Source organism: Nicotiana tabacum, chromosome 9 (assembly GCF_000715075.1).
Source record: "Nicotiana tabacum cultivar K326 chromosome 9, ASM71507v2, whole genome shotgun sequence".
Classification (NCBI taxonomy): domain Eukaryota; kingdom Viridiplantae; phylum Streptophyta; class Magnoliopsida; order Solanales; family Solanaceae; genus Nicotiana; species Nicotiana tabacum.
In genome coordinates this window covers 11649294-11675546 of record NC_134088.1, presented here as the reverse complement: position 1 = coordinate 11675546, position 26253 = coordinate 11649294, and the positions used below count along the sequence as shown (strand labels likewise).

Genomic DNA, 26253 nt, shown 5'->3' with positions numbered 1-26253 from the left:
TGGATAAAGCACTAAAAGGATAAAATTATCGTTATCTTTTCCCTAAAAGCCTATAAAGGTCAAGCATTGAAACGTATAATTATAAATTTATTGCCTTTTAGTTTAAATGATATTATATATATATATATTCAAGTTTAGTGTAACGAATCAAACACTCAACAAAAAATAATCCATGTACTACTGAATATTTATGAACATATTATTTGGTTGATTAGTTTTATTATGGCGTGATAGCTTGAGATGTACATGATAGTGTACGGAACCAACATTTTTTTGCCCTTCATGCGCTTCTAAGAGATTAATTAGAGCCCGTTTGGCTTAGCTGATTTAGAGTAGCTGATAAGCATTAGGTGCTGAAAAACACTTTTAAGTGTTGAAACTGATTTAAAAAATAAGCAGTTATGTATTTGATAAAAGTGCTGAATTAATAATAAGCAGCTGAAGAACTGACTATATGAAGAGTTTTGTTTTAAAAAAAGTATTTTAGGGATAAAATAGTAAATATCTTGGTCAAACCTAAAATGCTTATAAGCTGAAATTTGATAAGTTGGAGGAGACCAGCTTATGACTTTTGGCTTATAAGCACTTAACTTATAAGCACTTTTAATTTTACCAATCGCGTATATAAGCCAAAAATTGCTTATAAGCCAGTTTGACCAGCTTATAAGCTTAGCCAAACACCCTAATTAGTTTATGTAAGATAATGTGCATATAGAAACGTAGTTTAACGATAAAAATGTCATAAACTGGGTATACCACTACTTTGATTCTCAATTGGACTTCACGTGCTATTCGTTAATTATCAAAAGGAAATATCTAAAACCATTTCAAAATAAAATCATAGCTCCAATGTTCTCGGAAACGAAATGGTATACATTCACCTATGACGTTATTTGATTGAGCATAGAATTTAAGATTTATTTTTTAGAATTTGTGATTTTAAATGTATCGTTAGAATGAAAAGTTTAAAGTTAAATTATTTTATAAATATTAAAAAAAATTAATGACTGACTAATAATAAAATAGTGACACGAAAGGAATTAGTGTTATTTTCTAAATGACTGTAGTGTCGAGGCTAACCATTTCCTACTACCTCAAGAACACCCCCCCCCCCCCCTCCTTTTTTTTTGGCTTCAAATATTCTTCTATGGCTTCACATATTTGATATTTTATGCTTACTTTAAGACGTGCTAACTTCACAGTCGAAGAATGTTAGCATATCTTGGAGAAGATTCCTTCCGATCATATTTGCTTCTTTCTCTATTTACATATAACACCCACAACTAACATTTATACTATTCCAACCCTACTCAATAAAGGGGGAATAGTATAAGCTATTCAAGCAACAATGTGTTATATTACATTTAAACTATTACTCCATATTCGAGATTAATATAGTTCTAAAAGTAGTTCATAGATATTCCACATCTCGATCTAGCTTCACTAATTGTATTCACAACTTTCTAGATCTTGGAACTAGATTTACTTTTTAATCTATATCTCTAAATAAATTATGTTGTGGTCTTGAAATCTGGATTATATTTTCTACATAAGGGATATCAAAGTCTAATTATCCCAAATAAAAATGTACAACATTTCAGATGGCGACACATAAAACAATCCCCTTAAGCTTGACACCATTTTATATCTAACCCCTTCAACTATCTAAGATCTATTAGCCACCTTAATCAAATACATAACGTGCCTATTGTGCACAACTCACACATCCTTTGAAAAGTTAGAGTGTGTATTTTTTATTTGCGTGTCAATATGCCTTGGTTACGGTCTCGTCGATGGCATGTTGAACAAGTCATCTTAAACAACATTAAAAACACGCGCTCTAGTTTTTTAAAAATATGAGTGAATTGTGCTCAATAGGCACATTATGTAATTGATTCAGGTGGCCAATAGGTGCGAGGCATAGTTGAGGGGGCTAGGTGAAAAACGATACCAAGTTAAGGGGCTGTTTATGTATTTGGCATTTTCAGATCAACCTCACACAAGAAGACGAACACCTCATCACACTGAATCCAACCTCTTCACCCTCTTTTACCCTTTTCTTCAATCTACGATCAAAAAACTCATCTCCGAGCTCCGCTATCTCTCTCCGTCGTTCACGGCGTTCGCCGACGTACAAAAAATGGGAGGAAAAAACAGAAAAAGCTCCAATAAAGCCAAAACCCGAAAGCCCAGGAACCCATCTTATTCGGGCCGGGGCTTGTTCGTTGAAGGCGGAGTCTTATCTGATTGGGCCGTTTACAATTCTCCTCCTTCAAGAGGTTCTTGTTTTTTTTTTCTTTCTGAATCATTTGTATATACTTTTGAATTTAAACTGTAATTGTTTATTTATTTAATTTGGGAATTTAGGGAGGAATTTGAAGAGTGGAAATGGAAGTAATTCAAGGGATCGTAATAATACAGCTGTTAGCAGCTCGAAGAATGCTTCGAGTTCAAAGAGCGAATCAAAGAAAAGTAGAGGAAATGAGATTCGTTATATATACCCTTCTGCAGATTCAGTGGTATGTTTTGTTTTCTTTGTGTTTTTTTTATTTATAAATGTGATGATGTGTAGCTGTTGCTAGGGTTATAGGAATGGATAGGTTAAAGTTCAAGTATTATGAACTAACGGTGCAAAAACTATTTGCAAAGTCAGGTCACTTATTAGGTAATTACATTTAAACCTCTTGATAAATATTAAAGATGGTAACTAACCTGCTATCACGCGTAAAGAAATTTTACACCAATAGTGCAACAACAACAACTAAGCTTCAGTCCCAAACAGGTCGGGATCGGCTTTATGAATCCTCGCTGATCATGATACTTCATATAAACTCATCTCAGGCCAATAATATACAAAACAAAGTAATAATAAAAGTAAAAAGTACTAGAAGTTCATTGTACTTTCTAAATTTTTGAAAGACTAAACAACTCCTATAAGACATAGGATGTTAAACAAACATAGGACGCGAAAGCGCTAACATGACTAAAACATATTCTCACCTAATAGTCTCTCTTATATAGATCTTACACCGTCAGTGCATATAACTTATCCTTTTTAGGTTTTTTAATTGTCAAAGATTGAGTTTTTATTGAAGAATGGTTTAATAATTTATTTCTGAACGCCAATTCTAGTTTAATAGTTTGGATTTTAATCAAATATTTGCTTGATCCCTGTTGTTATGGGCTAAAGACGGGAAATTTGGTCATGATAAGAAAAAAGGACTAGGAAATTGGATTTTCTAATTATTTTTTCTGATGGATTTGGATGGTAAGACTCTTTTTAGCGTTATAAATTTTTTTCTGCTTAACTATCTGCCCAGTATGTATTAAGGATTAGCATTTCCTCAAGTTGATCGAGTATGGAATTCGGTTGTGGGCTATTTATCCATTTTCGAGGGTATTTTCCTGACAATATTGTAACAATTTTCAGAATGCATTTCCACTGTTTACATTTGTTTATCGTTGGTCAATTTCCTTATCATAAAATAAAAATAAAAATTACAAAAAATTTTGCTGATGATATTATCTATTTCTTTTTTTCCAGATAGATGCAGTGCTTAGTGAGGGAGTAAAAGATGACAAGTTGGATCGAGAACAGCCTATTCTTTTGGTTGATACGAAGGAAACTCAGATTGTTGCTTTCATAGATGAAGGCCCAAATAAGGAACCTCAAAATGAGGGATGTATTTATGATTGCACAACCCCTTTGTCTCTAGATGTTGGACAGATTAAAGATTCTCGTGAAGTAGACTATGCTGGAGACTACAGTGCTGGTTTCTCAATGGATGAGAGCTCACACAGAGGATTGGGATTCTATGATGATGCAGAAACAACACAGGAAGGAGTTGGATTGTCGTCCAAAGATGAGAAGGAAAATCCTTCTTTTGAGTCTTCATCCTTTGAGGAGGATATGGATGCTGATGGCGACTTCCCTGGTGGTGCTGATGTCGAGATGGACAACGACCTGCCAGCTGAGACATCATCTCCTGTGGAAAATGAGGGATTTTTGTCTATTGGGGGGCTTAGGCTATATACTCATGATTTATCTGATGAGGAAAGCAATGGTGATGATGAAGACATTTCATCTGAGGATGGAAGTTCTTGCTCTTCAGAATCAGAAGAATCTGACCAATCATCTGAAAGTGATGGCTCATCCAATAGTGATTCAGATGTTGACGAAGAGGTTGCCGCAGATTATTACGAAAGCACTGGTGGCATGAGCAATGTTATTGATGTTAAACAGTTGGTTGGACAAGTTCCTAGTAGCGGTTCTGATGATAGCTTTGATGAAACCGTAGAAAAATTGGGTGGGATTGATCTTCAGGAAGCTTCTAGGGAGTACGGAATGAAGAAGAAGCCTCAAACAGAGAGGAAGTACCGAGGAGGTCAGAAATCTACTCCTTCCAAGCATGTCCGGGGATCTGATTTGGAAGGCCTTATGTTTGTAAAGGATCCGAGAACAGTTTCAGGGAAAAAGAAACATGCTGCCAAATTTCCTCAGTCTTGGCCGTTTGAGTCTCAGAAGAGTAAACATTTCGGGAGGATTCCAGGTAAAGATGTCTGCCCCATCACCAACTTGAGACAATATGCTTTGTCCACATGTAAACTTGCTTATGCTTAGCCATTAATTTAAAGTACTTATATCTTATTACTCTCTTGGGTTGCAAGAGGATAACGTTCCTCTGGAATTTTCACTCCATGCTTTTGTTATTATTTTCTCTGTTCACTTCTTTTTGTGTATTGACCATGTGCCTTCAACTCCACTGTATATACTCCTAGCTTATGTTTTCAGGTGCTAAGAAGAAACATCGCAAGGAGATGATGGCTTTGAAGCGTCGAGAGAGAATGCTCCGCCGAGGTGTTGATCTTCAGAAGATAAATTCAGTAAGATCTTGAAAATGTTTGCCTTTGCTCAATGTTTAGTCTTTTGTGGCTTCAATCTTTCCACCAACTTGATTGTGTTAACTGCTTTGCTCCTATGCAGATCCCTCTTTTTGACAACTCTTATGATTCTTTAATTGGTTCGAACATAATGGAAGAATATATTGGGATATGGTGTAGCCTGTGAAAGCTTTTTCTGGAATTAATGACAAGCATTTGAAATCATGATCCTGGACTTTGTTTCCAGAAATAAAGAAAATAAGAAGGCTTAGCAGAAAGCATCGAAGGTTTTTGGTGCATTAGATACAAAATTTTATTTGTTTGATTTCTTTCTATTTCGCTAAATTTGTTTAATATCTTTGTGAGTCGAAACTAGGTCATAAGTGAATCCAGATATACTACAGAGCGTTATAACCAAATTTTTCTGCAAATACTTGTAGGCTGGGAAATGTAGGAGGTTCCTAATTAAATTAAGACAGTTTCTCTTCTCTTCTGTTCTAGACTCAGGATAAGAAAAAAGTTTGAAATGAAAGTACCTCGCTGAATAGCTAAAGGAATAAGGAATAGAAAACACCATTCTCTTGCCTAAATGATATTTTAATGAGGATAAAAAATGTCACCGTCTGAAGTTCTCTAACATCAGTATTGAGAAGTTCCTGAACCATCGTTCCTCAATTGGTCTATGAGGATCGCCTATATGCTGACATGAAGGCATAACCTTTTTTGGTAGATTGGTTGATTGGTGTCTTCATGTTTTCCTCTTTCTATTTCTATATAGTTTTGTCCGTTTCAGTAGTCGATTTAACAGCTTGGCGAGCAGATGATAATGGTGTGAATTAAGTTGCAGTTGGATAATCATTGAGTCATTTTATATCCCCTTTCATATGATTTCCTTTTGTAGCTGGGTCGTTGTGGTAGTTTCTCTGGAACAAAGACAAGCATCCATCTTTGCCTTTTAAGTTCGTTAATTTTGTAGATGATTTTCAGACTTTTATGGCCGCTGCTGTTATGCCCAAGAAACTGCCTTTTTCCCCTGCAGGCCTCCGTATATTTTTACATCGAACTGGGTTGGGAACCCATTTGTTGCTTTGTGATTGTAATCATTATCTCCCAAGTGACGTAGACCATAGTTAAAATGCAGGGCATCAAATCAAAGAAATCAAACTGATGTTGACTAGATTTATGCAAAAGCAATAATCTTCTTTCCTTTTTTATTGAAATTTCCTTTCACTCTTAAATTGTAGAAACTGCAACAAATGGTTTTGGATGGAGCTGATATGTTTTCTTTCCAACCTATGCATTCACGTGATTGTTCTCAGGTATAGTGTTTTGTCCTAACTCCTACCTATGTTCAGGAAATAGATGTCTTTTACTTATCTACGTGTAATCCAGTAACTTTTCATCTTTATTTTCACCGTATCTCGAAAACAATTTCCATTAAGTGCCAATTTGATAATGCTTCTGTTTTTCTCAAGTAGGTATTATCTCATGTATAGTCGAAAATAATTTAGAAGAAAGTCATATAACAGAGAAAAATTCTTATACGATATTTCTAAATTCTTCTGGTGCTGCTTCTTTGTATTGAACAACAACAACAACAACAACAACCCAGCAAAATCCCACTAATGGGGTCTGGGGAGGGTAGTGTGTACGCAGACCTTACCCCTACCCCGAAGGAGTAGAGAGGCTGTTTCCGAAAGACCCTCGGCTCAAGAAAACAAAAAGACAAAAAGGGAGACAATATTAGTATCAGCAAAGCTTCTTCTTTGTATTGAAAAGCTGTAAAAATGTGCTAGATAGTGATATTACTCATTTGATCTTGTCCTGCTTTTTCTTATGTGAAAATGAAACATTGTTTTAATAATTAAGGCGAACCAACTTCTATGACAATAACTTACAAAAGGATGGAATTAATTGGCATTCAGTCGAGTGTCTTCTATGAGTTCAATGTACTATATACCACTTGTTTTGACACTCAGTGCTGAACATGAACAGGTTCAGAGAGTAGCAGCAATATACCGATTGCGAAGCGTTTCTCAAGGTTCTGGCAAGAAGAGGTAGGATAAGTTGTGCATATGATGGTTTTCCCCTTTTTAGGCTTTCCAGAGTGATTTTAAATGATGATCAGGAGGGGAACTTTCCGTTTAACGTGTAAAGAATGTATAAAAGCCTAAGTGTGTAACTGCAGATGTATTTCCTGGTGCTCCAAAACTTTCTTAATTAAGAAGAAAAGGATCACAATATTCCAACATTTCTTTATTTTCTAGGCCTTAAATAGATGTGTTTCTACTGGAAAAGGTTTTTAGGAGAAGATGTGAAATCATAAAGAGCCTTGTACCTCCACTTGATTTGAAGGCTTTGGACATGTATCGTAAAAAATTATACTCATTCAAGTCATCGCCGTTCCACTTTTTCAGGTTTGTGACAGTTACCAAGACACATCATACATCTATGCCTTCTGCCAGTGATAAAATTCGTTTGGACAAGGTTATGTTACTTAATGCCTCCAGTCTGTCGAAGAGTTTAATTGTTTGGTTTACATAATACATTTCTTTCATTTGGTCTGAACATTTGTAAAAGACCCCTGTTTCTGTCTGACGATGGGATCTCCATTTTTGAACATTCAGTTGATAGGAGCTGGTGACGAGGATTCTGATTTCACAGTCACCGGTATACAAAATCAGAGAAAGGATGGATATGCAGCCAAGAAGTCTTCGATGGGTAGTGGTGGACAATCTGGCCCAAGCAAATTGTTTAAAACCTCTGTAAATCCACGTGCACGTACAGACAGCAGTAAGAAAAGAAGGGATCAGAAAACAGGCTCCTATGCCTCTCTTCCTGTCTCCTTTATTTCAAGTGGTATGATGCGTTCTGAGACAGTTGAGGAGAAACCTATTGAAACAACCGAGACAACCAACAGCTTCCATGAAATGAAGGTTGTGACCAACTCAATCGAATACGGTGCATTTGAGATGCACACCACAGGTTTTGGCTCGAAAATGATGGCAAAAATGGGTTATGAAGAAGGTAGAGGTTTAGGAAAAGATGGACAGGGTATATCAGAGCCTATTGAAGCGCGCCAGCGGCCAAAAGCTCTTGGATTGGGAGCTGAAATCCCAGAAACAAGTAGTGGATCAGCAAAGAAGGATTTTCTACCCAAATCAGCTGTTCGGAGTGCTGAAGTAGTCGGTAGAAGTGCAAAATCCTCAAGGAAGGAGTCATCTATTGGATTTGCAGGATTTGAGATGCATACAAAGGGATTTGGATCAAAGATGATGGCAAAGATGGGGTTTGTTGAAGGCACGGGACTTGGGAAAAATTCACAAGGCATAGTCAATCCATTAGTTGCTGTTAGACGCCCTAAATCACAAGGATTAGGTGCCAAAGTTAGATAAACATTAATCATCTTTCAACTACTAAAATGTTTATTCCCATCATGATGTAGATTATGTTATTGCTTTGTTCTACTTTGATTGGACATATTAGTTAAAACTTTGTAAGTTGTCCTGAAACCTATAAGTGCCTAACTACGTTTCTGGAGAATAAATCATAATTAGGTCTCAAGTTTTCATGTTCTTGATGGAATGAAGCTGTACATTGCACAAGGCCTAAAGAGCTGAGTTAGAGGTTGGATCTAGAGACACCAAATGGGGAATTAATCTTTCTGCTACTACTTTTTTCCTCTTAACGAGATCGATTTTGGAAATTGGTTTTATAGTTCGTTACAAATACTATTTGAGTTATATGTCCCTTAAGTTCATTTTCTTCTATTCAAATTGTAGCTGGTCGGATATCTACGTAGCCCCTTTTGTTATCTACTTTTACTCATTTATTCAGTACTAGCTTTATGGTACGCGCTTTGCGCGTGTACTTGTATCAATGAATGCTAAATTTAGAAAATATAAATATTACTTCCTCTATTTTAATTTGCATAATATATTTTTCTTATTAAAATAAGATAGATAGATAGATCCGTGTACATTTTTGTTGTTGTGCACAATACATATAGTTAAAATTAAACAAAGATCTAATGTTAATTGTTTTTAGTCCTTTTATATTTAAAAAATATAGCTTTCGATTGGCGACTTTAAATAATTTTGATACATGGTTTTAACTTTGTGAGTTATTTCGATTTTAAATAATTTTGATACATGATTTTAACTTTGTGAGTTATAATTTTTTTTTCTATTTTTTTCTTTTATGTCAAATATAAATAAAATTTACTGTCTTCATCTTTTAGAAAATACAATTCCACCAACCAGAACTTAGTTAATTTTGCTAGTAAACTCATGAGTTTATTGATTAGTGCAACTTCAGTACTAACATCTGTAAATGTAATCGTTTTATTTACCAATTGATATGATTTCTGACATTGATCAATTATTTGTTTGATTGGAGTTACGTTCTTGTTGTTAAAATAAATGTTTCATATAACTAATAAGTTCACCATTTTTTACCTATTTAAATGCCCTTGATTACTAATAAATATTTCCTTTGTCTTAAACTATTTATCGTATTTCTATTACAAACACCTAAAGAAAATATTATTTCAAAGGATTTTTTTAACTATTTAACCCTTATTATGTCATAAATAAATATCTCTTCGTTGAACATTTACTTAATTTATGTATCATCTCCATCTTCAAGAACAATTACTACTAAGAATATAACAAAAACAAATTAGTTTGAATTACTTTTAAAATGACAAATAATTTGAAATATCTATTTTTAGAATTACGATAAATAACTTTTGAGATGGAGGGAGTAGAAATTAATTCCCTTATATTAATTATATATTGGCTTATTTTAACTCTAATTCTCATCTAGCTTGACTTTTAGAATATCGATAGTACTTAGAAATAAAAAGAAGAATTAATAATAGTAGTTTTTTTCTTCAAATTAAAAAGTAGTAATAGTTGGTCTCATTTTTTTTTGCCTTTAATGTCTAGAATCCCAATTTAATGCTTAGTGGCGGGACATTAATACTTTGAAATTTGAATTCCTAAAACGTATTTCAATGTCAGAATTAGTTCTTATATTTGGTCCTAAATATTAGGATTTTAAATTATAAAAGGAAAATTTTAGTTGATTTTAATATCTTAAATATTGGGATTTCCTATTATAATAACTAAAGTTTTAGTTGATTTTAAAATCCTAAATATTAGAAAATTAATAAAATGACTATTTTATTCATTGTGAACTCTATTTTTAAAGGGCAAAAAAGGCGAACGACATTTCGCTAAGGGTCTTCGTGCTTTTAATAATATAGTATAGCTATTTAAACACAAAACAAGCGCAGGAAAGGATAAACAATCAAAATCGAGCTATTGCAATATCTAAGCAGCATTCCGTTTAGTTTATTTCAATTCATGTGTCTGTCGTATTTCCTTTTTACGCCTCCCAAATTTTTACGCCAAAAGTCAATTATCTTTGAAACTTTACTTGTAGTAATCTCACTTATTTGTTTCTTTTACAGGATCAAAAATATTCTATTTATATGGATGCGAAAGTTACAAGAGCATAAGTGACGTATTTAAGATTTGGATGATACAATGCATAAGAATATTTAGGAATACACATTCAATGTATTCATAACACATTAAGTAATTATGAATATGATTAGAGAAAATGAGAGTGTGGAAGATAAACAACAATAATGTCTCAATCCCAAACAAGTTAGGGTCGACAATAAGAATCCTCGTATCTTTCATTAAGCTCAACTCATATCATCATCATAATCAAAATTAAAAAAAGTGAACGTGAATAATAATAATAATATTGAAATTTGAAAGTCTCTACCAAGTCTATCCAACTAGTGAATATTGCATATATGGATCTTTCTCTTCCATTGTGCTCTATCAATATGGCTAAGCCAACATTGATTTCAAGGATTTGTATTTTTTTATAGATAATTTATTTTCATGTGATTTTAGGGTCTACCTCGTCCCTTTTTAATACCTCATTCACCATATTTTCATATTTATAAATCGATGCATCTGTAGGTCGACGCATGATATGATCAAACCATATCAAGTGACATTTTCTCATTTTATCCTCCATACATGCTACTTGTATCTTCTAGCGAATGTGGTTATTTTTTAATCTTATCTAATTGTCTTTGAAATATAAACAAATGAAAACTTTTAAAATAAAACTTACAGTTTAGTGATTGCAATTCTTTGCCACCTCACTTATATACAACATTTCAATACCATCCAAGTTCCCCACATATTTTACATGGTTTTCCCTCCTCTAGGGGCCTATTTCTGTCTAGATAATTTTATCACATCAAATAAGACATATCTACATGGTCAATAATTTTATCACATCCAGAAGATGAAAATAACAGAAATGAGGATGTTGAGATTGATGTGTGGGCACACTAGGCTGGATAAGATTAGGAATGAAGATATTCGGGAGAGAGTGGGCATGACTCCAGTGGACGACAAGATGCAGGAAGCGCGACTTATATGGTTCGGGCACGTGCAGAGGAGAAGCCTAGATGCCCCGGTTAGGAGGTGTGAGCGGTTGGCTTTGGCAGGTACGAGAAGAGGTAGAGGGCGGCCTAAGAAGTATTGGGCCGAGATGATCAGACAGGACATGGTGCGGCTCCAGATTTCCGAGGACATGGCTCTTGATAGGAAGGTGTGGATGTCGAGCATTAGGGTTGCAGGTTAAGGGTAGTCGAGCGGTTTTCCCCTTTGTCTCGGTTTCCCTCTTTATACCGACGAGTGTGATAGTGTTTTATCTAGCCCTGCTAGTGATTTATGTTGTGTTTCACACTTTTACATAATATTTGTTGCTTTTCCATTTATTTGTTGTCTCTCACGTTGCTGATATTATTTTTCGGGTTTTGTTGTCACAGATTTATTGTCTCTAAGCCGAGGGTCTCCCGAAAATAGCCTCTCTATCCCCTTCGGAGTAGGGGTAAGGTCTGCGTACATTCTACCCTCTCCAAATCCCACTAGTGAGATTTTACTGGGTTGTTGTTATTGTTGTATATGATCAATACAATATTTAGCTTTGTTTTTCTTTTTCAGCAGTTGATATTTAGCTGAAATTGAAGAAAAAAAAACAATTTTCCAAAGTTGCAGTTACAAACAATTATTTAGAAATTGAAATTGTATTTGAATATAAATTTAAGTTGAAATTTAAATAATATTAAATCTAATTTGTAAATGAAAATATTGTTTTGTGAATAATTTTATGTATTTATTTACTGGGTTGTTGTTGTTATTGTATATGGTCAATATAATATTTAGCTATGTTTTTCTTTTTCAACAGTTAATATTTAGCTAAATTGAAAAAAAAAAGCAATTTTCCAAAGTTGCAGTTACAGACAATTATTTAGAAATTGAAATTGTATTTGAATATAAATTTAACTTAGTTGAAGTTTATAATATTAAATGTAATTTGTCCAAATATTGTTTTATGAATAATTTTGTTTATTTATTTATATTTACAAACAATATAATGTCCAAATGCCCACTAGATGACTGGAATCTTCATTTTATTGATTAGGACATAGGTCAGTCATTTTACAAGTGGGCCCTCAATCTCTGCTCATATAAATTCTTGACTTACAGATCTCTTCTTCTTCTGTCGCTCCACAATCTCTGCTCAGAAACCCTTTTGGAGGTGAGTTAGATCTCTGCATTTTTCATCTAAACCTTTAATATTCCTTATCATTTTCTTTTTCTGTAAATGTTCTTGTTTATAAGACTGAATCTTGAATCTTGTGTAAAACCCCACTTGAAAACTTGATCTTGCCATTTTACCTACAGATCTGATCAAGAAACAACTAAAAATGAGATCTTTAGACAAATTCAAGATTTGTGTTTTGTTAATCTGCTTGGTATTTGAATTGGGTCATGGGTTTTATCTGCCTGGTAGTTACCCTCACAAATATGGGGTTGGTGATTTCTTGAATGTTAAAGTCAATTCATTGACCTCAATTGACACTGAGTTGCCTTATAGTTACTATAGCTTGCCTTTTTGTAAACCATTAGAGGGTATTAAAGATAGTGCTGAGAATCTTGGTGAGCTTCTTATGGGTGATAGGATTGAGAATTCTCCTTATAGGTTTAAGATGTATACGAATGAGACCGAGATTTTCTTGTGTCAAACTAAACCTTTGTCTGGTGAGGAGTTTAAGCTTTTAAAGAAGAGGATTGATGAGATGTATCAAGTGAATTTGATTCTTGATAATTTGCCTGCTATTCGTTATACGAGGAAGGAAGGTTATTTCTTGAGGTGGACGGGTTATCCTGTTGGGATTAAGATTCAAGATACATATTATGTGTTTAATCACTTGAAGTTTACTGTTCTTGTTCATAAGTATGAGGAGACCAATGTGGCTCGGGTGATGGGTACTGGGGATGCAGCTGAGGTGATCTCGACGATTGGAAATGGTGGATCGGAGGCACCTGGTTACGAAGTTGTTGGGTTTGAGGTTGTTCCTTGTAGTGTCCAGCATACCCCTGATTCAGCCAAGAACTTGAAACTGTACAATAAGTACCCGACTCCAATTAAGTGCGATCCTACAACAGTCGCCATGGCTATTAAAGAAAATGAGCCTGTGTCTTTTACTTATGAGGTGAACTTTGTGGAAAGTGATATCAAGTGGCCGTCAAGATGGGATGCTTATTTGAAGATGGAAGGTGCAAAGGTGCACTGGTTCTCTATCCTTAACTCACTTATGGTGATCACTTTCTTGGCTGGAATCGTGCTCGTAATCTTCTTGAGAACCGTCAGGCGGGATCTGACTAGGTATGAGGAACTCGACAAAGAGGCTCAAGCCCAAATGAACGAGGAGTTATCCGGTTGGAAACTCGTAGTGAGTGATGTTTTCAGGTCTCCAAGTAATCCAGCACTTTTGTGTGTGATGGTTGGTGACGGAGTTCAAATCCTAGGGATGGGTGTTGTGACTATCATGTTTGCTGCCCTCGGATTTATGTCCCCAGCTTCTCGTGGAACGTTGATTACAGGCATGCTATTCTTCTATATGATTCTTGGGGTTGTAGCTGGTTATGTTGCTGTTCGTCTTTGGAGGACAATCTTCTGTGGCAATCACAAGGGCTGGGTTTCAGTTTCATGGAAAGCTGCTTGTTTCTTCCCCGGAATTGCTTTTTTCATTCTAACCACATTGAACTTCCTGCTATGGGGTAGTCACAGCACAGGGGCCATTCCATTTTCTCTGTTTGTCGTCCTCATTTTACTTTGGTTCTGCATTTCAGTTCCTCTAACCCTGCTCGGTGGTTATTTTGGGGCGAGGGCTCCTCACATTGAATATCCTGTCCGAACCAACCAAATCCCGCGTGAAATCCCCCCACAAAAGTATCCATCCTGGCTCTTAGTTTTGGGTGCAGGTACCCTTCCTTTCGGTACTCTTTTCATCGAGCTCTTCTTCATCATGTCGAGTCTTTGGATGGGTCGTGTATACTATGTCTTTGGTTTCCTCCTCATTGTCATGATCCTCCTTGTCGTCGTTTGTGCCGAGGTGTCTCTTGTTCTGACCTACATGCATCTTTGTGTGGAGGACTGGAAATGGTGGTGGAAATCTTTCTTTGCTTCTGGATCAGTTGCTATATACATTTTCCTGTACTCCGTTAACTATCTAATCTTCGATCTTAAGAGTTTGAGCGGCCCTGTTTCCGCCACCCTTTACCTCGGATATTCCCTCTTCATGGTCTTGGCCATCATGCTCGCGACAGGCACAGTCGGGTTCCTTTCCTCTTTCTGGTTTGTACATTACTTGTTCTCTTCAGTGAAGCTGGATTGAAGAAGTCTTTCGGGCAGAAAGAAAGAGATAGCATTTAAAAAACAACTATTCAAGAAACAGATGCAGATGTCCAGGTCATTCTTGTTGTTGCCATATTATTGTCATTTTGTAGGATATTTGGAAGATAAAGGCAATAAACTCCTCAAGTTTTGTTAAATTCTTTAATGTTGAAAATGCCTGCATGATAGTCACTGTAGCTTCATTGGTTGGTAGAATGCATATTGGTTGTGCTCTATGCTTTAAAATGTTATCTTTTACTTGAAAATTTACTGAACCTAATTTTTCATGATCTCCAAGAAGACCCACAATCTCCATAAGTGAGTTTACTGTTTAATTACAGGAACTTGAGTCACCGTTTAGGGCTCGTTTGGTACGAGGGTTCAGTGTTGTCAAAGAGGCGCTTAAGCCCTAAAGCAAGGCTCAAAATATGTTGAGCGTTTCGCCTCGCTTTGAGGGTGCTTTAGTATCTCATCAAGGCTCCAAGGCATAATATTCCTTGACAATGAGTGTAATCATGAAAAGGCGATATTAAATAATTTATATTTCACTTTATCGTAATTGTTTTCCAATTTCTTTGTCATATATTTGTTATTCATGCTTATAATTATTAGCATTGGACTACATATACATATTTTTACTTTTTCTCCAGTTACGCCTTTTTTCGTTAAAGCTCACCCTTTATTTGCGCTTTGCGCTTAAAGCCCCAACGGACCTTAGAGTAGAGCTTTTTTTGCGCTTTTCTCCTTTGATATCACTACGAGGGATAATGGATAATTAATCACGGGATTAAATTTGAGATGAATTTATCCCATGTTTGGTTGGGATAAAATCGTGGTATAACTAATTTCGGGTTTAGTTATCGAGGTATTGTAATATTCTTTTATCCCCGTGAGAGGGTGGGATAACTAATCTCGAAATAATTAATCATGGAATAACTTGTTTCCCAATCAAACAATCTCTTCAGAAATTAACTCTACTTTTCCACTAGGCTCACCAAGAGCCCTTTGTTCTGGGTTAATAAATCTCTCACAGCAGGTTCGTTCCAGTGTTGGAGCCAAGTTTATGTAGAATATATTGGTGGTAGATCGACCTAGAATAAGGGCTCTAGTCCGAGTGTAGGTACAACGGTATTTATTTTCCTTTAAAGGGAGATCCTTTCTAGAGGTTATCCATCTACGAATTAATGATCCAACTGGGCACTTCTACTTTTTTCCAGATAAAGTTCTATTTGAGTTGCACTTTCTTCGTACATATGATGTTTTATTACCTGTCTGTCATTTTACAACACGAAGTTACTTGTGTTCGCTACTACTATAAGGGCGGAGACTGCAACATAGTCGATAGTGCTTTATTACAGCTGGTGATTACTTCTGTGGCCTTATATGTAGAAATTGGTCACATTTTTAAAATTAAAATTGTGGTCTGATTATTGTCTTTGAATGTTGAATTTTCAAACCGTGTATGGCCACTTTCGAAATTCAGATAACTGGTCTAATGTTGTAAAATGTGGCCAACCTCTGAATAAAATGACACAAAAGTGACTGTTTGGTAGTGTTAACGCTTAACATGCTCAGACGAATGGGCACAACACCACAGATCTTCCAAGTGTACAAACCACTATTATTGAGCTTAGTTATATTAGGGGAGTTTCGGAGCAACACTAAAGTTGTTTATAGGTCAGCGGTTCGAGTCGTGGAAGCAGCCACTAACGCTTGTATTAGGGTAGGCTGTCTACATCACACCCTTAAGGTGCGGCCCTTCCTTAAACCCTGGGTAAATACGAAATACTTTGTGTATCAAGCTGCGCTTTATTAACTGTAAAATTATTGGAAAGCACACTATTGTCAAATGTTTTGGTGGTAGTGCACTTTTGTACAATATAAAAAGTATAAACAACTCTGCATAGCTGGTTGAAATACACACTTCTGAAAATGGTCATAGTTAATAAAAATAATTGGTCCAAGATATTTGTTATTTTCGTAGATTAAAAAAGAATTAATTTTTTTATTCACCTTTAACTTACTCGGATAAAAGTGGAGAGAGATTAATATAGTGAAAGCAAAAATAGTAATAAATTGAGATCAAATAACAAACAAGAACAATTAGTCAAATTATCCTTTTATTCAACGTTTTCATAAGGAGTGTGCAAAAGCCAAAAATTCCTAAGTAAAACGGACAGGTAAAAATAAACACATAGAGATACATCACAATTTAACTATCATTACCACTAAGATATTTACCACAATTTAAAGAGAAAAAAAACACTATGGCATCAAGATAACATTTGACAAATAATTTTATAGTATCTTAATTTGTTAACCTTTAAAGCATTTAATTCTATTTATTTATTTGTTTAGAATTATAATAATTATATTGTTTGAGCCAGTTTGTTCATATCTCGACTAATTCCATAAGGTATCTACTAGGTGACAATCATGCTCATGCCTAGTAGTGGCAAAATGGTTAAAAGAAAATAGTTAACCATCCATACTAAAAAATGGGTTAGATAATAAACTTTTAAAAAACGGGTCGAATATGGATAAGAACCATATTATCCATTTAGAAAATCTTCTAAATAGATAACTATTGGGTTTAACTTTTACATTTGTAAAATCTCAAATTAGAGGTTCCTCAAGTTTGGGAGAACAAGAATTCTTCCAAAAGTGATTATATGCAAGAAGTTATGAATAATATAATTATCCATATTATCCGCCGGTTAACCCATTTTTTATCCGTATTAAATATGGGTCGAATCGGATAACTTATCCATTTTTTTTTAGCTGGAAGTTACTTGGTGGTCGCTACTACTAATAAGGGCGGAGACCACAACATAGTCGATAGTGCTTTATTACAGCTGGTGATTACTTCTGTGGCCTTATACTTAGAAATTGGTCACATTTTTAAAATTAAAATTGTGGTCTGATTATTGGCTTTGAATGTTGAATTTTCAAACCGTGTATGGCCACTTTCGAATTTCAGATAACTGGTCTAATGTTGAAAAATGTGGCCAACATCTAAATAAAATGACACAAAAGTGACTGTTTGGTAGTGACATGCTCAGACCAATGGGCACACCACCATAGATCTTCCAAGTGTACAAACCACTTTCTTTGAGCTTAGTTATCACACAGCAGCAATTGCTCAAGATATTAGGGGTCTCGGAGCAACATTAAAGTTATCTATAGGTCAACAGTTCAAGTCGTGGAAGCAGCCATTAACACTTGATTAGGGTGCAGCCCTTCTTCCGTGTGAATACAAAATACTTTGTGCACCGAGCTGCGCCTTTATTACCGGTAAAATTATTGAAAAGCACATTATTGTCAAATGTATTGGTGGTAGTGCGCTTTGGTGTATATATATATATATAAACATAAACAACTCTGCATAGCTGGTTGAAATACACACCTCTAAAAATGGTGCCATCTAAAACAGAAAGCATACTTGTGCGCAAGAGCTCCCTTATATATTAACAACAAATTACTCGCTCCGATCTTTCTTAATGGTCATAGTTATTAAAAATAATTGGTCCAAGATATTTGTTATTTTCGTAAATTAAAAAAGAATTAATTTTTTTGTTCACCTTTAACTTACTCGGATAAAAGTGGAGAGAGATTAATATAATGAAAGCAAGAATAGTAATAAATTGAGATAAAAGAATAAATGAGAACAATTTAGTCAAATTATCCTTTTGTTCAACCTTTTTATTCAACGTTTTCATAAGAAGTGTGAAAAAGCCAAACATGACAAGTAAAACTGACAGGTGAAAATAACCCAGACACATAGAGATACATCACAATTAAACTATCATTACGACTAAGATAAACAACAACAACAATAACAACAACCTAGTATAATCCCACAAGTGAAGTTTGGGGAGGATAGTGTTGTATCATTACCACTAAGATATTTACCACAATTTAAAGAGAAAAAAAACACTATGGCATCAAGATAACATTTGACAAATAATTTTATAGTATCTTAATTTGTTAACCTTTAAAGCATTTAATTCTATTTATTTATTTGTTTAGAATTATAATATTTGAGCCAGTTATATATCGACTAATTCTATAAGGTATCTACTAGCTGACAATCATGCTCATATGGTAGGGACAAGGAATATTAATTCATTACTAAACGTGGAATGCTAGAAAGCAATTTTCTTATAGCTTAAAATAGACAATTTAGGGATCAATAATGCTCATGCCCTGCCACCTTAGTTTTTGTCCTTAAAGGCTTTTTAGGGTTGAAAAAAACGTGTTCTTAAAAATCTGCAGAGCTTTATCTACTAATTATTGTTTTGCTTTTCGTCCATGTTCTTGTGATGCTGTTATTGCTTTCTAAGGTTTATTGATGGTATTGATATACTGTCTCTTTTCGTCTTCTTCAGCCGAGGGTCTATCGAAAACAACCTCTCTATCGCTCGAGATAGGGGTAAGGTCTGCTTACACACTGCCCTCTCCAGACCCCACTAGTAGAATTTCACTGGGCTTGAGGAACCAGTTATTTGAACCTTGTCGATATTGACTTCTAGTAGCGGAGCCTACAACATATGTAGCGACAAAATATTTTGGTCGCTATGGACCCATGAATCAGATTTTTAGGGACTAGTTTTTCAGTTGCTAGTAATCACTTTTCTTGCGCTAAGTCCCAAAAAGTTCAAAACTAAGTGATAAAAGTTTTATGAAAACTTTTAAGATGTTAATGGGTAAAAGAGATGGGATTAATTGAATATATTTTCTGAAATAACTTAATCTTTTTTGGTAAGATCCACATAGATATAAGCCACTGTCCACTGATATGAGCAATGCCAAAGCAAGTGTCGTATTTATACCATTCGTGAGTGCGCTTAACTCTCCATGAGTAGAAGGGAAAAATAGATTAGCTTAGAAGAATAAGTTGGTCATTGTATGGTTTGATATGGCAAGACAAAAGTAACGGCGGAGGCAGGATTTTCGCTAAGGGGTTCAAAAACGGAAAAAGTTAAAAAATTGTAATTAGTGGGAATTGAACCAATGATCTTACAAAAGTTTTGAACCCCCTTGACCACTAAGCTATGCTTTTGGGCGGTATAAAGGGGATTCAAAACAAATATACAGAAGTAAAAATCAGATTTTACCTTATATATACCGTGTAATTTTTCGGCGAAGGCCCTTCCGCCCCTAAATCCGCCCGTGGACAAAAGATGCTGCAGATTTCTAGCTTTGGACGGATACTTCAGAAACATTATTACTTGAGTTCATAAGTTGGAGGATCTTTTGAGTTATGTATGTAACATATAAATTGCGGATTGATTGTCATTGTGTCAAAATTTTAAAGAACAATAATATCAAACAAGGAAAAACAATAGTAACAATAGCAATGACAAAACAAGTAAAGAATAAGAATAAGATTATTCCAGAGAACTAGCTACTGTTCATTTTGACTCAAAATTTACAGTTACAGTCTAGCCGACACGATCTACTGTTTAAACTAAGAATAGGATGTTAGAAACTACCTGTAATAAATTCAGCTCGATCCAACAATGATGAATCGAAACGCATATTGAAGCTAACTGATCGCACAAAAATTCTGCCGCAATCATATCGAATATAAATAGATATTTAAAATAACGGAAAAGGGCTAAAACTGTTCGTGGACTATGGAGTTGGTACAATAATACTCTCCGTCCACCTATTTTGCAAAATTTACCTTCACCGTTTTCTTTTCGGCTCAAGACTACCCTTATGACTAACAACCTTGTTTGGTTTTAAAAAAAACTTTAATCAATTTTCACGTGTCACCGTCTCATTGGACTAACTTGAAACCCAACCAAATTAAAATAAACTCACCCACATCCAAAAAAAACTAACTTTTATTGCTGTTCTCCTTCTGCAAGCGTCATCTTCTTCTAAAACAAATGCATCACCTTATCAATCTCTCCCCCCTCCCCCCAATTATTTGGTGGATCTTCTTGGAATAACCCCCCCCCTCCCCTCCCCTCCCCTCCCCTCCCCCCAAACCCTTTTTCTTGACAGTTCTTTGGAAGCGGGTGGGTTTATTTTAATTTGGGGTGGGTTTAAGTTAGATTAATGAGACGATGACACGTGAAATTAATTTAATTTTTCTTTTTTTTACCAAACAGGGTTGTTAGTCATAAGGGTAGTCCTGAGCTGAAAAGATAACGGTGAGAATAAATTTTACAAAATAGGTGGACGGAGAGTATTATTGTACCAACTCCAATAGTCCTGTGGTAATTTTGACCTTTTTTCGTTAAAATAATTTATAACATAAGCGAGCCATAAAAAGATAGGTTTGATCCAAATAACTTAATTTTTTTATCCACATGGGATTAAAAAAAATAAAATATCAGACATGAGTTTCACTTTCTATTTACAGATTGCAAATAGCAGAAACAACTATTCCATATATAAAGATCCAAAACCAAACAAAACAAAAGAAGAAAGAAAAGTAGAAGAGAGAACATCCACATACTGAAAGTGCTCCATGTGAAAGACATGGATTCATTTGAGTTAAAGTCCAAAGATGGTGTAAAGGTGCTCCATGTGAAAGACATGGATTCATTTGAGTCTAAGTCCAAAGATGGTGTACTAATTTTGCCCTTTTTTTTTTTTTTTATAACTATGGTATCTCGGCCAATTTGCGTGCACCTGACTAATTCCACGGGCTATCCGCCACCTACCTCCTACAAGTAACAAGTACGAAGTAACTCTATCCACCAAGGTTTGGATAAATAGGAAGAAATCACCTAGTATTTTTTGCCTAGGATTTTAACCTGTGACCTCATGGTTCTCGACACCTTTATTGATCACTAGGCTGGCGCTATTCTTATATTTTCCACTTGTAAAGACTTTTTCTTCTTTTTCTTTTGTGGAAACTGGGGTTTCCAGAACTTTTGCCATTATAATATATGATTCTACCAAAGAAGGCACGTAGTATATACGAAGGTGCAGATTACCACCATGTGGTCATTTTTTATTCTTCTTATTGGCCTGCTTTTTAAAGAAACAACACAAATTTCAGCAATAAGAATATGGTCATCAACAGCAATATTATCTTCATCAAAGCCTGGCTGCCCAGAAAGATGCGGCAACTTAACCATTCCTTATCCATTTGGGATAGGAAAAGGGTGTTACTTTGATGAACAATTCGAAGTGAGGTGCAATAACAACACTGCTTTTAGTCGTGGTCTTAATGATAGATCTGTGAAACACATATCCATGGACACCATCACGATTGTTATTCCTTTCAGTCCTTACCCCTACAACAAATCATCTGGAAAGAACATTTACGGTGATGAATACAGCACGGGAAAATCCATCCATGAGTATTTCAGTGTTTCCATCAAGAATAATTTAGTAGCCATTGGGTGTGATATTTATGCTTATATCAAAGATTTAGACAACAGTAGTAGACGCCAAGACAATATTGTAAGTGGATGTGCTTCTTTCTGCGACAGTGGTGGAGCTAAAGGTAAGTAAACGATTTATATGAATTTCTTTCATCAGAAAATTATATTGTGCAAGTAGGGTAAAATTACACTTTTTTGGGTATATATATTATAAATTGTTGAATTCCCTTAACATAAGGGAATTATCTAAGGTGGTAGCAAAAGTGGTTCAAAAAGTGTTTTTACGTTACAGGTTCACTGCTCTATGACTCCAGTAATGCTTCATCTTCAGCTTCATCAACTTATTGCACTGGGAATAACGGTTGTTGTCAGTCTGCTTTTTCAAGAATGCCAAGAATTCTCTTTGCCTCCATACAAACAATGAACACGGAGAAAACATCATGGACATCTAGCAATTGCACCTATTTCTTAGTTGTGGAAAAAGGCATTGCTGAATCTGAATTCTCTCAATTACTTGGTAAGTGCAAAAAAGATGATTATTATAAAGGAAGGCAAGGCAGGCGGTGAACTGGGTAATTGGCAGTGTTAGTTGCAACAAAGCCACCAGAACGCCAAAATATGCATGCGGAAAGAACAGTAGGTGCGTTGATGACACTACTAGACCTACTGAGGGATATTGATGGAATTGCTCTCCTGGTTATCAAGGCAACCCTTACCTCCCTAATGGATGCCAAGGTACTAATTCCCGTGTCCATCTTTATCTGGATCTAACTTATATATTACCCCCGCCATTTTAATTTATGTGTCTTTCTTTTTAATCTATTTCAAAGAGAACGTCGCATTTCTATTTGAGATAGATCCATGATATGAACTTTATGGGTTCGAATTTAAGATTCTACGGCATGTCATCTAGTTTACTGGGTCTAAGATTTATTTTTTGTATTCATTTAGTGCGCTTTTCACACATACAGGTTCTAAGCCAAAGCTACTAGGTTTAGACAAACTCGTAGCTAAGTAACTAGATCCTGGTTTCTATGTTTAGTAAAGTTTTTAATTCCAGTATATATATTTATACCCCTTAATAACACTCCTTCATAGGAATGTAATAGAATGTGTAAGACCACATGATTCAAGGGATACTTTTGGCATGATATATACACCTTTTGTTTAAAACAACGACATTCAAAAGTATTCCTTATACTTTTAAACTTCTTGGTCAATCAAACTAAGACACATAAATGATATCAAGTATTGTTTTAGCACGTAACATGTCGTATTTTTCAGGTAACTAATCTCGCTCTTTATGGATAATTACTTACAGTTATCTTTTAGGTGACCTAAAAGTGTAAAAAGTTCTACACTGTCAGTGTACAGAAGTTAAACTCTTTTTTATTTCACTAATTGAAAGAAACATAAAACTACTACCAAGGCTTGTACTCCAATGGTACCAGTGAGAATTTATCATATAATAGCTGAGGGTTCAATTCTCACTATCGTCTTACCTCCTTTCCCTTCCCTTATCCCCTTGAGTAAAAACAAGCATAAAATTAGACCATTGATCAAGCTTGTTGATAACGAGATCAAAGAACTTTGAGCCATTCATTGTGTTGTATCTCTTTCTTATTTTTCTTTGACTTGATGTTAATTTCCACAGACATCAAAGAGTGTGCAAGTCAACAAGGGAAGCATTCATATCCCAATGATGCTCGCTGCATAAATACTCCTGGCAGTTTCCTTTGTGACCCAAATGATGTGAAACTTATGCTGACTATACAACTCTTCTTAGGTATTGTATAACTCTCTTCTTTGTCCTTTTTTTTGTTCTTATTTTTCTTTTTGTTAAGTAAATTATGCTTTCCGTAACTTTTTGTTTGAGACATATTACTCCTTGAACTGTTATACCTGACTAAGAACTTTATACTTACATTTGTTCTAGCTAACTGCTCTTTAAGAATATTAGAAGCTCATTTATCTTAATCTAAGTTTTAAAATTACAAAAGGGCCTGGAAAATTATGGAAGAAAATAGGAGGAGCACTAGTTCAGGGTGTTCTAAAAATGGATTTATGTTTCTTTTGTATGAAATTGGTTTTCTCACAAGCAGATGTTGTAGCAGCAGTTACTTTTGTAATCTTGATAGCAGTTTGTCTTTGGCTATGCAAAAGGCTTCAGAAGAGGGAAGAAAAGAAAGCTAAACAAAAGTTTTTCAAGAGGAACGGTGGATTGCTTTTGCGACAACGTATTCCCTTTAGTGAAGAAAGTAGTGGTGGCTCTTTGTTAAAGCTCTTTTTCAAAGAGGAGTTGGAGAAAGCAACAGACAATTTCAATGAAAGTCGAATACTTGGAAAAGGAGGGGCTAGTACTGTCTACAAAGGAATGTTATCAGATGGAAGCATTTTAGCTGTGAAGAAGTCCAATAAAATGGATGAAGATCAAATTGAACAGTTTATAAATGAGATACTTATTCTCTCCCAGATAAATCACAGATACATTGTCAAGGTACTGCTTTAGAATTTAAATTAGGCTCTTGCTACAAATTATGGAAGAAGAGAATAACATTATGCAAAGGATAAAAAATTTATAAGGCACAAGGAGGCTGTAAAATGGAGAGATAAACGTAAAACACACTAATAACATTGGAAATACTCCACTCTAACAAGACAACACACTAGACTTGACATATATATAGCCTACTACAACAACTTTTAAACACCAATTTACATAAACTATAATTAATGAACAATCTAAAATTACTCAATAGACACACTTTAAACACATAGGATAACTCAAACGACAAATGAACCCAGCATTTAATCACACTTTTACTCCCTCTGTTCCATTTTTTGTGGCACTATTTCCTTATTAGTTTGTTCAAAAAGGAATGACATCTTTCTATATTTGAAAATCTAAGTTAAAGTTCTCATTTTACCTTAATAGCATGCCTTTATAATCTCATGGCATGTTTAAGACAGTAGATTCCAAAAGTCTTTCTTTTGTTATTAAACTGTGTCCAAACAAAATACGCCACATAAATTAAAAAGGAGTGAGTAATATTTAAATTTACTATTTTTGATAGGTACTTGGCTGTTGTTTAGAAATTGACGTTCCTTTATTGGTTTATGAATACATCTCTAATGGAACCTTGTCATCCCATATTCATCGAAACCGTAGTCACAATTCTGATCCTACTGTCTCAAAACCATCAACAATAATACTATCGTGGGACCATCGCTTGCGAATTGCTGCGGAAGTAGCAGGGGCCATTTCTTACATGCACTCATGTGCTTCTACTCCTATTCTTCACAGAGATATCAAATCAAGCAACATATTATTAGACGATGCTTTTAGAGCAGTGGTTTTTGAGTTTGGACTTTCGAGATTATTGTCTGTTGACAAGACTCATTTAACAACACTAGTAGGTGGTACATTTGGTTACATGGATCCACAATATTTTCGATCTGGTCAACTTAATGACAAATGTGATGTCTATGCATTTGGTGTAGTTCTTGCAGAGCTTCTGACAAGCCAAAGAGTTGTCTCTTCAAACATAATAGAAGATCCAGGTTTGGTCAAACGCTTTACATTATTATTGAAACAAAATCTCATTTTTGAGATTTTAGACACTGAAATTATAAAAGACCTTGAGGATGAAAAAGTGATTCTTGCTGTGGCTAAGCTTGCCAAGAGATGCTTAAATTATAATGCACTGCACAGAGAAGGCCAGGCATGAAGGAGGTGGCAGCTGAGCTTGATCAACTAAGAAAAAGGGGGCAAGATATACCTCATGATGAGTGTTGTCAAGATAACATTTCTCCAAGAAGTGAAAGTTCGTATAGTTGTAAATCTGATTGTACAGAAGAAGATAATCAGAACTTAGTGTCTCATGATTAACTGAACTATGATTGAAAGGAAAGTTTAAAATTTCTACAACTACAAGTTCTATTTCATGTAATGTTGAAGTAATGTCATTGAGACATAATTAAATGAATATTAGGCAATGACTTGCCATAATATTAAGTTGTTGACTTGTTGTAACTACGATGAAGATAATTGTTATGATTTTCTTTTATTATCGTTTATTATATTTTTGGCACCTAGCTACTTTAATAGAAACAAAAGAAGGTTGCTTGCAATGGTTTGCCTGCGTCGACCTCCAGATGCACCGGTACATAGGTATGAAAGCATGGTGAGCGATGGTGCTAAAAGGGGGATAAGGTAGACCTAAAATCACATGGAAGAAAATGG

General features: G+C 35.0%; 2 protein-coding genes and 1 pseudogene across 2 annotated transcripts; all 3 read left to right on the top strand.

Moving 5' to 3' along the window:
* Positions 1 to 1999: 1999 nt before the first annotated feature.
* LOC107823007 (uncharacterized) lies at positions 2000 to 8445 on the top strand. Its single transcript, XM_016649588.2, has 8 exons — positions 2000 to 2279; positions 2368 to 2519; positions 3545 to 4550; positions 4793 to 4884; positions 6126 to 6200; positions 6877 to 6938; positions 7299 to 7368; positions 7509 to 8445. Exons 1-8 carry the CDS (start codon positions 2141 to 2143, stop codon positions 8274 to 8276), a joined length of 2364 nt encoding a protein of 787 aa, XP_016505074.1. The 5' UTR covers positions 2000 to 2140; the 3' UTR covers positions 8277 to 8445.
* Positions 8446 to 12512: 4067 nt separating this feature from the next.
* Positions 12513 to 14819, top strand: LOC107823096 (transmembrane 9 superfamily member 11). The gene has a single exon (XM_016649693.2). It carries the CDS (start codon positions 12689 to 12691, stop codon positions 14660 to 14662), a length of 1974 nt encoding a protein of 657 aa, XP_016505179.1. The 5' UTR covers positions 12513 to 12688; the 3' UTR covers positions 14663 to 14819.
* Positions 14820 to 21094: 6275 nt separating this feature from the next.
* On the top strand, positions 21095 to 25971 carry LOC107778027 (wall-associated receptor kinase-like 6; annotated as a pseudogene).
* The last annotated feature ends 282 nt before the right edge of the window (positions 25972 to 26253 follow it).